We start from the raw sequence: 13,873 nt of genomic DNA on the forward strand, positions 1-13,873 counted from the left end.
TTGCTTTATTCTTTCCTAATGCCAATTTGTTCTGTAAAACAAAAAATATGGGTCTACCATAAAGTTTATATACGTATATTGCCTATTTTGGCAAAAGTTTTGGGACACCCCTCCAAATCATTGAATTCAGGTGTTGTTCAGGGGTTGGGCTTGACCCCTTAGTTCCAGTGAAAGGAACTCTTAATGCTTCAGCATACCAAGACATTTTGGACCATTTCATGTTTCCAACTTTGTGTGAACGGTTTGGGGATGACTCCTTCCTGTTCCAACATGACTGCACACCAGTGCACAAAGCAAGGTCCATAAAGACATGGATGAGTGAGTTTGGTGTGGAGGAACTTGACCCGCCATCTTGAGTCCAGATCCCAACCTGATAGAACACCTTTGGGATGAATTAGCGTGGAGACTACGAGCCAGGCCTTCTCGTCCAACATCAGTGCCTGACCTCACAAATGCACTTCTGGTGGAATGGTCAAAAATTCCCATAAACACACTCCTAAACCTTGTGGAAAGCCTTCCCAGAAGAGTTGAAGCTGTTACAGCTGTGAAGAGCGAATCAACTCCATATTACATTCATGTGCATGTAGAGGCAAATGTCCCAAAACTTTTGGCAATATAATGTACATCAGCAGGTGTCCTGGTCAGTGTTGTAGTCAGTACAGACTGGATTCAATAGAGCTGTTAGTGTTAGTGTTGTCGTGGACATGAGTCGCGCTGGCGTATGTAACAATAGGGCTAACGTTACCGAAAACAAGATTTCTGTTTGTTTTCCATGTGTTTATGACACTATTAATATTTGTGCATCTTATTGGCATATTAGCATTCCTTGTTGATCTAATTTTCTTAGGTGTACAGGGTGACACACCTTATTTAGCTATCCAATAATAAACAACATTAACATAATCCAATAAACATTTATGTCACAGTGCTGTTGAATTCTCAAATCTGACTGGTCAGAAGGTGTTGCTTAATCTTCTATAACAGCAGCTTTGACAGGCTTCAAGTCAATCCCAGGTTTCTATTAACATGTTGAAATATGTTCCCATTTTGTATAGTAACAAGGAGATTCTTACTTAACAAATAAAAACACCTAACACTAATATGGTGAAGGTTTACTGAGAGATGTCCATTTCAGAATTTCTGAATGGTTCTTGGGGTCAGTGTTTTGTATCATTCATAAATTAAAGCTTGAAGATTTCCATCATGGGAAAGGCAGACATTTTGTGTTTTCATGGTGAGCAAGAACAATTTAGTGTGGTAACAGTTGTGATGTGTACCTCTTTAATAAAAAATTAAATCTTTGTAAATTTGCATGGAAGAAAAGGAACAAACACTTTAGGGATGCAGTAACAGCACATCCTGTAGTGTTTTAACCTTGAAAAACTAGTACAAATGTTTAACAATGAAGAATGTTCAGTGTGTTGATGCCTTAACAAAATAATGTTTATTAGCTTATATCTGTACATAATACACATAATAAGGAAGAACCAATAATAGACAGCTGGATATAAATGAACTATAAGGTGAATACATATTCTATAAAAGAGATACTTTACTATAATCTGCTTCCTCTAGCAGATTATAGTAACACACACACACACACACACACACAACTGTTTTGCACTCCAAACAGATTGTATACTGCTCTGAGCTTTTATTTATGATCTTTATGTGTCTGTCTTGTATCTGTTGTGTAGTTTATTGTATCGTCTCTTGTCTTGCATATTTTTGCACAAGGATGCAGTTTATGTTAATAGATTCATTTTTTTACTTTTTAGCCGTTGGCTCTGCGTTGTCTTATGTAGCCCTGTCTTTATGGAGTTTATGTATGTAGTACTAATGACCTCTTCACCAGGGTCCTGGAGAAACGTTGCTTCATTTCACTGTGTACTGCATCAGTATATATGGTTGGAAAGACAATAAAAGCCTCTGGCCCTAACACACACGCACACACACAAAACTGAACCATGGTGTTAAACGTGGATATTTGATGCCATCTTGTGGAGAAACAAAATATTAAAAATAACACCATTTTAAAAATGTCATCTCAACAGTTCATTGTGTCAAATTAGGAGTTTACTGCTGAGTGCAGAAATGTGCCATCTTTTTAGAACAAAACAAAGAACACCAAAAAACACGTTTCAAGGTCAATTGGTGTGTCAGGCTTCACAGATGTTTGTAAATGTCAGATATCATGGTGCAGTCTGGTGGGACCCTGGGGTCTGTAACCAACACACTATATCATTATAACCGCCATTGTGTTATAATTCAGCCAGATGTTTTACACCGCCATTATTTAAGGTCTAGAGACTGAGGACATCATGGCAAATCGTACTTTTGGCTCTTTTGAAACTATTAACTTGCTTTATGGTTCCTTTTTTTCATCATACATTTTAAATTCTGCTCTTCTTAAACACTCTCCTCTGAGTGACCAAAGTTTTTATCTATTAGACAGATGACATTTGGCCCCATTTAACTCCAGCTATCATTTATATCAGTTATTTTTTCACCTAGTTGTCCATCCATCCCTTTCTGGAAGAGCTCATCTTACACAGAGTCCCAGGAAGCCTGGAGACTATCCCTGAGGACTCAGGGCACAAGGCAGTGGACATCATGGAGCGGTGTCAATACATCCCAGAGCACAATCATACACAAACTATGTATAATTTAAAGAACAATTTATCAGCCTAAAACACGTCTTTCGACTGGGGGAGGAAACCAGAGGAGGAAAGCATGCAGGGAAAACACACAGGGCAGTAGTGAGAAATGAACACCCAATTCCTGAGGTGCAAGGAGGACCCCGGAGGGGGTGGGTGGGGGTGAAGAGGGTGTATTTGTGTAAGGTTAAGATCAGAATCTGAAGCGATACAGTACGAAGCTTTCTGTATGGAGATGTTTATTAAACAGTGTTGGAAGGAGTCTCCAGTTTCAGTGATTTGTAACAGCTGAATCTTTATCCATTGTTCCACAGAATAGCCTTCAGGATAAAAGACGCATTTTCTTATTAACATCAAAAAAAGTTGCCTTTGTTAGTCTTTTGTTATTTATATTATCACTATCTTACATAATCGCAACTTACTGTATAAAAATACTTCACGTATTGGTAATACATAGTAAGGAACTGGCAGGTAATCATCCTCATGGTGACAGCAAAAATGAAGCAAGATCACAAATTCACAAAAAAAAAAAAAAGATAGCACTTGTATTGTAATTGAATTTATACAAGAATTAAAGGACTGTCTTTCATTACGGCTTAAATTAGAGTTTCAGTACATTAGCTTTTGCAGGGTTGATGATGGTACAAATGACTTGTAGGAGAAGACTGCACATTTATGAATAGCTTGATTTTTGAAACCACCCATTTTCCAACCCCCTTATTTATTTGCAACAAATTGACAGAGACGAGAAATTACAGAGAAAACACATTAGATATTAATTCAGAAAAAAAATATACAAAATATTCTTAGTTATGAAGCTAAGAGAAAAAACCCCAAAAACAAATCACACCAAATTTGCAATAAATTAAACTCGAAAAATGGCTTAAAAAAAAAAAATTAACTCGAAAAACAGTTAAAATAAAAGTGATTTCTGTTTCATTAGGACAAACACTTAGTAAGGTTCATGATAGTAAAAATTGTGTTACATTCTAAATGGAAATAAGGAAAGGCTTTCCTAATGTGGAGTTAAAATAAAATGGTTGAAAACATAAAAAAAGGTTCTGAAGCAAGTTTTGATTTAATGTTCATTAAAAAGTTTGTCATGGGATTATGTGATACAAAGTAAGAGCTACATCCTGGTCCTACTGAATGAAAGATAAAGTCCTACACGTACACAGTATGAGCTCTTAAGTGAAGGTCTGACACATCACTGCAGCTAGGCAGTTATTATGATGTGTTAGAGTTTGTCAGACTGTTTATTTGTGTAATGAAGTCACACCAGGTAGATGATGTTTAAAACAATGACCAGGAGTATTTCATTTGCCACTAGTGTTCTTTCTAGTGTCTCTTAAAGCTGCCCAAAGCAATGCTTGTCCATTGGAGGAGTACAGGCACTGTGGAGAAACAAATATAGTGCTCAAATGATATGTTTAGTCAAAATGTTTTTAGTACACATCCGGGAAACCTTTTCCACCCACATAATCGTATTTATATCAACATGTTGAACCTGAAAACATCCTCAAATTCTTTTAGCATTCTGAAATAGCCATTCACATGGCCAGTGGGTTTTCCCAAGACTATTAAAATCAGCATGCACTTAAACATGAACATCCATCTCAGTGCGTTTACTTATAACATTTGCAAATATCCTTTCAAGGAACCCGATTAAATAAAAACACATCACATGATGAGAGTGTAAGTGGTTAGGGAGACATTTAATAGTTTCAAAATTTAGTTTCAATTCAGTGTAGTCAAAACTTTGGACTGGTTTGGTGTACATTAAACTCTGTTCCCTAGTGAGTGCTAGACTTTTCACTGGCCTGGAAAAGGCCTCAAATGAGAAAAAAAACAAAAGAACTGCAGGACTTGTTTTTTGGAGCTACAGATTCTTGCACATTAGTGCCACCTGCTTTGTAGAAGCTCCAAAAGACTCTGAAGGTTTGTGGAAATCTGGGTCATATTGAATGTGTTATCACAGTTAGTCAAAGCCTTTTGTGTAATAATGCTGAACGTCGCGCAAAAACCAACATGTGGAGCAATATTTTTAACGATTATAACTCAAGTCCAGTTTCGATGACTTACTACTTAGACACTCAATATACCCTGGATGACTAAAAACCTTCAGAGACTCAGTAGAGCAATTTTACAGCCCTAGTAAGTCCTTAAAAGTCCATTAGACAGTTTTAAATGGTGTGACTGACTTCGCCAAAACCTCCAGCTGTTACAAACAACAGCGACTGCTAGAGCGTGGCTTCCTGCGCAAATCCACAACGTCTGAGGGCATGACATGTGCTTGACGATCCTCCAGTGCCAACACACGCCTTGCAGCCTCTTCAAAAGCCTCGGCGACGTTTGTTGCGTCCTTGGCACTAGTTTCAAAATACGGGTGGCCGCCATTATCACAACACCAACGCTGCACCTCTTCTGTGGTCACCTGCCGCTCCACAACATCGATTTTATTGCCTAGAATGATGAAAGGGAAGCTGTCAGGCTCCTTCACGTCAGCGTAGTATGCAAACTCTTTCCTCCAGTGCCCGAGATTGAGGAAGCTTTGTGCGTCATCCACGCCGAACGTGAGAAGGCAGCAGTCAGAGCCGCGGTAGAATGGCGTGCGCAGGCTTCGGAAACGCTCCTGACCGGCAGTGTCCCAAATCTGCAGGGTCACCCGGCGCCCATCCACCTCCAGCTCTTTGTTGAGGAATTCGACGCCGATGGTGTGGAAGAGGTGCGCGTCAAACTTGTCCGAAACGTAGCGATTCATGAGGGACGACTTGCCCACGCCGCCATCCCCAAGCAGGATCACCTTTAGTAGAGATGACTTGGCTGCCATGGTGATGAAATCGATGTGAATCCTGACACACACAAAAAAGACATATAGGGAACTATTAGTTAGCAAGAAGTTACCTGGCTTAAAATTGGGAACGTTTCTGCTGATCTAGAGACCAGCATCATCTGCTGATACAACAGAGCAGCCTGTGAATGATTCTTTTTTCATCCCCCCTCAATTTGGTCACATGCCAGTTCCCTCCCACTGCTGCACTTGATACACTCGTACCAGTTGCACATACGCTACTAAGTCAGCCTCGTTGTTGTCCAGAAAATCGTCGTCCACTACTCAAACAATAACGAGTCAGTGACTGGCACATTTCACTGATGGATGGAGTAGAGGAGAGCTAAAAAACATGTATAGAGACACATGAAACAGTATTTCTAAACTGACAGGTGCATACTGAAAGGTCACAATGTCTCAAAAGCCAAATTAAACCCAAAGCACATCCAGACAGATCATATCATCTACTGTAGGACTGGAATGTGTGAGATTTCAGCTGCTTGGATGAATTTGTATGACAGTGGTTCATTCATTGCAAAAGTTAGATGTGGGATCATGTGAAGGGGGAAAAAACCCCAGATAGAATTGGCAGCCAATAATTATTCTCCTGCTTGAGCAAACATTTCATTTAAAATGACCAGGTCAGTGACATATTTCAGCTATCTTAAAGATTAAATATTTCAATAAGGAGTAAAAGAAGGAGGATTTCTTTCCCCAAGTATATCTGTGACTTCCTGAAAACAAACTGGACAAACAAACGTTTGTTTTTATTCACTTTCATGTCAGACAACAGTGAAGAGACGTTATCTAGGAAAGCTAGTACAGTGACATTGGCTAACTATACGCTTACAGACTAGCTACTAAAATGCAAGCTAAAAGCAAAACAACGATATCACACAATGTTTAAAGAGTAAACGAGAAATATAAATTATACAACAGCTGACAGACTAGAAGTCAGCGTGAAAGGTGGAAATAATTTGTCCAAGCTTCCTGGATTGATTAGCATCTATGCTAGCTTTAAAGCAAACTGCCTGTACAACTTTTATAAAAACTTGTCATGCTCCCGAAACTTGACAGTGCTCATATGTTTCTAATAATTCCTACAAATAAAACAGATATTTTTCAGAAAAGGGTTTCTTTACCTTTATACTTCAGCGACGATTATGGAAGAGCTGTGTGTGCGGCGCCATTCCTCCGGTATTGTGGGGATTTTTCCGAGTCATGGCGCCCCAGGCTTCTTCCCTCATATTCATATGACCAGACAGACACTTTTACACGCAGATTGAGGCACTTCTTCTTCTTCACTAGTGGATTTCTAACCAACTTAATCTGTTAAAATACTGAAAACATGGCTTAAAACAGCCAGTCAGGTGCTGGCTGAGTGTATGAGGCAACGAGTCTTTATCAGTTGTTTTTTTGATGGTCAGCAAACATACAGCACCTTATCATTAATCAAGTTTCATTGACGTGCAATGGCGACACTGCTAAGGCAAAGAAAATCCTTTGCCCAATCTTTTCCACACTGTTTGACCTCATGGTGAGGTGGGTATCAACTGTAAGGCTAGATGTTTAACCTCGCACTGTTTTCAAATACAATTAATAGGATTTAGGAAAGAAAAGTATCTTTAGTTTGTGCCGAGAGTCGATTCCAAAGAGTCGATTCTCCAAACTCTGGTATTAAGAATTAACGAGATGACTCCAAAACTGTCAGTATTTTACAATGGAAAAGCAAAATGGAAAATCTGAAATCATCGACAAAGATCCTATAATAAATACAATATTACTCAATATAAGGCATCTTAAAACCTTTGCCTAAAAATGATTTATTTAGCTTGTAACTATATAACTTGAGTTACCTGGCCTAAAATGGCAGTTTCTCTAAATAACTAAAGAGTGTCAACATTTCTGTTTATGCATACTGTTAGTCATAACTCATTTGGTAATTTTTTTTTTTTTTTTTTTCATTTTCTGTCCTCTATTTTATTTGGTCTCGATAAATTTGTGATGAATCGACTCGGAATCAGAATCCGAATCGACTCAGCGTCATTGACGGCACTATCCAAAATACACGCTGGAGAAATAACACAGCCCCCATCAAAGTTAGAGGTTACAGACTATCCCTCATTATTTAGTGTATTTTCATCCCACCCAAACAGCTGGATAAGCTTGTCACAGGCCTCTGAATTACCTATAACTCTGCCATAATTTTTTTTATCTTTGCTACAAATCACAAGTTTCACCCTATTATTAATGTGCTTTATCTCTCCACAAACAGTGCAACAAATGAAACTCGTCAAAACAGACAACTGCAAAGCAACAAGCCTACAGTGTACAATGGCTGTGCATTGATGCATGCAGCTCTCTGCAGCAAAGCATCCTGGGTAAACTGCCCCCAGACTGCAGATTACTGAGTCACATGCTCGCTGCACATGTGGCACACTTTGGGTCACATGTCTGGAGGAAGGTGATGGAGTTTAGGCCTGATCGTTCCTCTACGAGTGCATTGTCTCTTGGTGCTGATCCGAGAGTGTCCTATTAAATGAGAAAGGCTTTTCCCAGGAATACAGAACAACAGAGGCATAGCATCTATTAATATTCATATCACATCACAATGCTTTCAGATGACATAGTTTCTGTTTTTGTGAAATATGCATATCATAATTTACATTATGCATATTGAACTGATGCTCCCATTTCATTTTACATTTCTATTCATTTTCTACATTTTTGCTTGTCACAATATGTAACAAGCAATTGCCAAGTCATTTTCCTAATAAGTAGATCTTACTCGGCCAGAATAACTGAGTATTGTGAGCAGTAGGACCGTGAGTGACATACTGAGCAGCTGTTCACCACATGTAGAACAGGAAATCTGTGTTTCAGGCTTAGTAAGCATGATCATTTTAGCATGCACAGATAAATGTGAACATTATACATAATAAACATTGCAATGAAAAGAGTAGAATTTGTGTTTAAACTAAATATTTTAATGCACTTAAATTATAAAGAACAAAAGAAAATCCATCTGCAAAGATATATCACCAATAGTGATTTTTCATTCATTCATCCATCCATCCAACTATCCATCCATCCATCTTCAGTAGCAGCTTTATTCTGGTTAGGGTAGGCTATTTAAAAGGGATTCTGGACATATGTTTAATCCTGGATTTATCCCAAGTTTTAGTAGTTAACAGAAGTATTTATAAAAATACTTGATGTGTAAATATTACAAAGAAACAAAACCCAGAAGATTAACTTTACATTAGCCAATGTAATGTAGTGTAATACAATTTTTTTTTTGATAAATGAATATGGCTCTTGTGGTGGGAGATCTGGATCCAATCCTTAGAACACTGGACTTGAAGCAGGAATACACCCTCTACTGGATGTCGGTCCATCTCGGGGAACCATGCACACAGCATTTCACACATCACAGCAATTTAGAATAACCAATCCACGTACCACAGCTGACCAGATGACCCCAGTGAATACATGAAAACTCTACACACAGAAATCAAACCAAGGTCCCTGGTCTTTTGAAGTGAAAACCAACTGCGCCACCCTTCCAAAGTCTTAAAAACCCTAAATTTATTTTTCAATGTCTTCAGTGTCAAATCAAAGGCACACCCAGCGATTATGGTACCACTGTGCCCCACAGTTAGCACAAGTCATGAAGGTCATAGCTTCTTCATCGGCACTACCTCTCTTTACCCAGGAGGGCAGGAAAAGTGTGCCGCGGGAGATCTGCGTCACCCTGCAGTCCATCCCATCACAGCGCTGGCATCGCACCTTTGTCGTAGCCGTCCCCTCCGGTCCCTGTGGCAGCTGGTGCTCGCTGATGCCCGCTTCCGTGTAGCCCTGCCTGAGCTGGCGCAACTCATCACCAGCCATCTCCTGGGAAGACATCTGAGCAAATACCTCCGGGGCCAATGTGCCACTCAGAAGGCCCTGGCGCAGATGAGGGTTCTTTGGGTTCTTCAGGTTGGCCACCTTGCTTCTTATGCAGGATTTGTATTTGGCTGGATTGTGGCCATGGAGGGCATTTATGTGTGTTTCAATAGTGTGAGCTAGCTGACTTGTCAGCTCAGGATCAGTCTTATCTGGGTTTAGAGCCTGGATAAGGAGTTCAACACACTTGTTTCTCAGGACTGAGGAATTTGTGGAGCTGGTATTTACAGATGGAACTGTTAAGGTGGTTCTCAAATCATCTTCAGGAGGAGGAACAGTCTTGGCATTTAAAGTATCTCTTGTAGAAGATGACTCTTGGCCCACATTACTCTCGTCAGCTTTGAAGCATACATTTGTTTCATCGTCAGTCACTTTGTGATCTAGGTCCCGTTCGGATGTGCCTGCTTTATCTTGTTCAGCTGCTTCACATTCTTCTGGATCACTTGCACCTTTGATATTTTGGTGTTCATGTCGTTGACCATACAAGCGCTTCCATTTCGAGAGCACACCCTTTCCTCTTTTTCGAACATTGGCTACAGGACATGACTTTAAAAGTTGATAAACACTCTTGGCAATATCAGTGGTCTGTAACTGCTCTAATGTCACATGGGTGTTGTAAATGTCTTTGAGTAAAGATGAAAGGTCTTCATAATTTCCATCCTTGTGTAATTTCTCTATTTGTATCGCCATTCGTGTAATTTCCTTTATCTCCATTTTCACATCTAAATCAAAAGAGAAACACTATTTTGTAAACTGTCATTACTAGAACTAAATATATATATATTCAATGTTACAACATAAGGCAACAGGCGAGGCAGCAAATGAGGCTGAACCCAACAGAATCGCTATTGAACACGTAGTGCACTACATAGGGCACACACGCCATTCTGCCGTTCCCTATAAAGGGCACTCAAGTAGAAAGTGTGAAACTATTTGTCATTGAACCAGAGAGAGTTTAGGCCTATTTGTGTGAGCTGTTTGGGCTACTATAGTGTTTCAAACACATATTATCGACGGACATATAACGTTACCGACATATAAAAATCTCAACATTTTTTAAAATTCTACGTTATGTTTTTTTTGTGACACACCATAGACTAATACTACTACTACAACAAAATCCTTACCGATTTATATAAAATCCAAGCCGCCATGTTTGTTGTGGTTTTCCGCGAACGATTCCCACCGTCACCGCTAGAGGGCGTATTAGAAGGAATGCAATAGGGACGTAATGCGTATAATACTCAACTATATTGAGTATATTATTGTTACATTATTATATATTATACTACATTATTAGTATATACATTATTGACGTAATATCTGTAACATTGCGGAGAAATTAGACTGAAATTAAACAGACTTTGATATACAGATCTACTTTAAGTTAAGGCATTAACCTGGTGGTATCTCAAGGGGTTAAGGCTCTGAATCATTGACTGGAGGATCAGGGTTCAAGCCCAAGCACCACCAAGCTGCCACCGTTTGGCCCTTGTGCAAGGCCCCCAACCCACCTTGCTCCAGGGGCTGACCCTGCGCTCTGACCCCAACCCCCAAGGATGGGATATGTGAAGAAAGAATTTCAGCTGTGCTGCAATGTATATGTGACAAATAAAGACTACTTACAGGATGCAATAATAATTAAATATAATCCTACAAACTAGAATGTTTTGGGAAATACAACAGATCTCAAATACTTCAAAGCTGATTCATTCCCATTTTAAAGTCTAGAACCATTATACAATAGGATACACTCAATTATAATATATATGCTAATGTGATATAAAATCCAAAAGATACTGCTGACTATGATAGCTATTGATGATAACTATAGTAATAAGTTCACAGTGTTCCAGTGTATGTTTGCAGCAGTAGAATGTTAACCTATATTTAAGGCTGTCTAAAAGTTATGTTATTTATTCATTTCTTAGACAAAGAAATAACTGAAATGAGATGGATCCAGTCCAAAGAAAAGAAGAAAAAGAAAGGACGTAAAAGGCCACTATACACAAAGAGAGCAGTTTTGAGGTTCATTCTCCTCGCTGAATGCTGACTGAGCTGAACATTCACCACCAGCCTGAGCTAAAAGACTTGGTGTGGAGGTCTATTGGGATTTCCTGGTAATATAAAGCAATTCCCTACAGTATTCAAGCAGGGGGTGGGTAATATCCGGTAACGTGCACAAGAACATTGACAAAAGAAGAAAACAAGCTTACACACCTTCTTTCCAAACAGAGTCATACAGAAACAGACAATGTGTGGGTTCTCTCGATAATGAAAGAAACCTGAGAACTCATACAGACATACACACACATGAACAATTACAAGCACAGCCTTAGGAATGCTCAGACACACACGCACAGACGTAACAGTATAGATATGCACTCGCATATAGCGAGGCTTACAAACAGACAAACAAACAACCATGCATTTACACACAGGCTTACATGTGCATAGTAACAGGATTACAAACACACACAGACGCAGGCTTCTAAACACACAGAAAGCTAGAGACTCGAGAAGCATAACACATATACTGGCCTAGAAACAGGCAAATAAACATACAGGATGTTTATTAAAAATACATCCAAGAAGATACAGAAGCATATAAAACACACAGACATAAACAAAGACACATGCTTATAAAAACATAGACACAGGCTCAGACACAGACATAAACACAAACACAAGCTTATAAACGCAGATGTAAACACAGACACAAGCTTATAAACACAAATAAAAACAGACACAGGCTCAGACCTGACATAAACATAGACACAGGCTTAGAAACACAAATAAAAACAGACACAGGCTCAGACACAGACATAACCATAGACACAGGCTTAGAAACACAAATAAAAACAGACACAGGCTCAGACACAGGCTTACAAACACAAATAAAAAACAGACACAGGCTCAGACATAAACATAGACACAGGCTTAGAAACACAAGTAAAAACAGACACAGGCTCAGACACAGACATAGACACAGGCTCAGACACAGACATAAACACAGACACAGGCTTAGAAACACAAATAAAAACAGAAACAGGCTAATACACAGACACAAGCTCAGATACAGACAAACACAGGCTCAGACACAGACATAAACACAGACACAGGCTTAGAAAGACAAATAAAAAAGACACAGGCTCATACACAGACATAAACACAAACACAAGCTTATAAAAACACAGACGTAAACACAGACACAAGCTTATAAACACAAATAAAAACAGACACAGGCTCGGACATGACATAATCACAGGCTCAGACACAGACATAAACACAGACACACGCTTATAAACACAAATAAAAACAGACACAGGCTCAGACACAGACATAAACACAGACACAGGCTTAGAAACACAAATAAAAAAGACACAGGCTCATACACAGACGTAAACACAAACACAAGCTTATAAAAACAGATGTAAACACAAACACAAGCTTATAAAAACACAGATAAAAACAGACACAGGCTCAGACATGACATAATCACAGGCTCAGACACAGACATAAACACAGACACAAGCTTATAAACACAAATAAAAACAGACACAGGCTCAGACACAGACATAAACACAGACAAAGGCTCAGACACAAACATAAATACAGACACAGGCTTAGAAACACAAACCCATAAATGCACTTTTATAGACACAAACACAGACACAAAGGTATAAAACACACACACACACTCTCTCTCTCACTCTCTCTCTCTCTTTGAAACACACAAACCCAGTCTTGTTGACACACAATAACACACACACAGTGACTGGCACCGAGTTACAAACACACACTCACACACACACACACACACTCTTCAGTTATACCCATTAGTGTATATGGGTGGAACCTTATAAATGTGTTCATAAATCAGCACTTTAGAAATTGAGCGCCTGATACCTTATCAGCTCTGGAGCCTTTCATCAAGAGGCACAATCCCCACCAAAAGCTCAAGGCCTACCAGTGGCTCTGACTAATGTGTCTGCAGTCTAATCTGAGCTCAGTCGGGTGTGACTTCTGCAAGCAAGTGGAATTTTACTGAGTTCTCACTCCCCTCACTCCACAAGAGGGCAATCAGAGCTCATGGTTTTCTCTTCTGCGCCATGAAGGTGCAAGAAGCAGAGTCATTTCCTGCTTCACTGTGCTCGTGGACTCTGTCCCATATGCTATAATTCATATCTACTTAGTGTTTTCTTTCTTTCTTTCTTTTTTCTCACTAGGACGTCAGCCATTTTAAGAGTACATGTAGTTACAGCTTTTTCGAGAGCTGCTGTATTAGAGGTTGCATGCATGGTGTTTGAGGCCCCATGTGTTTTCTCTTACTTCAGTGTGAGTGAGTAACTCACTGTAATGCTGAGAGATTGAGCGTGAGCAGTGGGGCAGGGTTACAGCCGTAACATTCAACTGATTGTCTAACGAAACAAAGCAG

General features: G+C 39.4%; 2 protein-coding genes across 3 annotated transcripts; both read right to left on the bottom strand.

Annotated features, from left to right (window-relative positions):
- Window positions 1-2,876: 2,876 nt before the first annotated feature.
- On the bottom strand, window positions 2,877-6,874 carry rab9a (RAB9A, member RAS oncogene family). The gene is made up of 2 exons (XM_058380595.1): window positions 6,630-6,874; window positions 2,877-5,509 (listed from the first exon to the last, which is right to left on the bottom strand). Exon 2 carries the CDS (start codon window positions 5,485-5,487, stop codon window positions 4,879-4,881), a length of 609 nt encoding a protein of 202 aa, XP_058236578.1. The 5' UTR covers window positions 5,488-5,509; window positions 6,630-6,874; the 3' UTR covers window positions 2,877-4,878.
- A 226-nt stretch (window positions 6,875-7,100) lies between these two features.
- LOC131346868 (transcription elongation factor A N-terminal and central domain-containing protein) lies at window positions 7,101-13,470 on the bottom strand. Of its 2 annotated transcripts, none has more exons than XM_058380593.1 (2): window positions 13,345-13,470; window positions 7,101-10,157 (listed from the first exon to the last, which is right to left on the bottom strand). In XM_058380593.1, exon 2 carries the CDS (start codon window positions 10,147-10,149, stop codon window positions 9,103-9,105), a length of 1,047 nt encoding a protein of 348 aa, XP_058236576.1. In that variant the 5' UTR covers window positions 10,150-10,157; window positions 13,345-13,470; the 3' UTR covers window positions 7,101-9,102. The 2 variants fall into 2 exon arrangements, with proteins under 2 accessions (XP_058236576.1, XP_058236575.1); XM_058380592.1 differs by lacking the exon at window positions 13,345-13,470 and adding an exon at window positions 10,563-10,743.
- Between the last annotated feature and the right edge of the window lie 403 nt (window positions 13,471-13,873).

This window comes from Hemibagrus wyckioides, linkage group LG26, assembly GCF_019097595.1.
Source record: "Hemibagrus wyckioides isolate EC202008001 linkage group LG26, SWU_Hwy_1.0, whole genome shotgun sequence".
NCBI lineage: Eukaryota > Metazoa > Chordata > Actinopteri > Siluriformes > Bagridae > Hemibagrus > Hemibagrus wyckioides.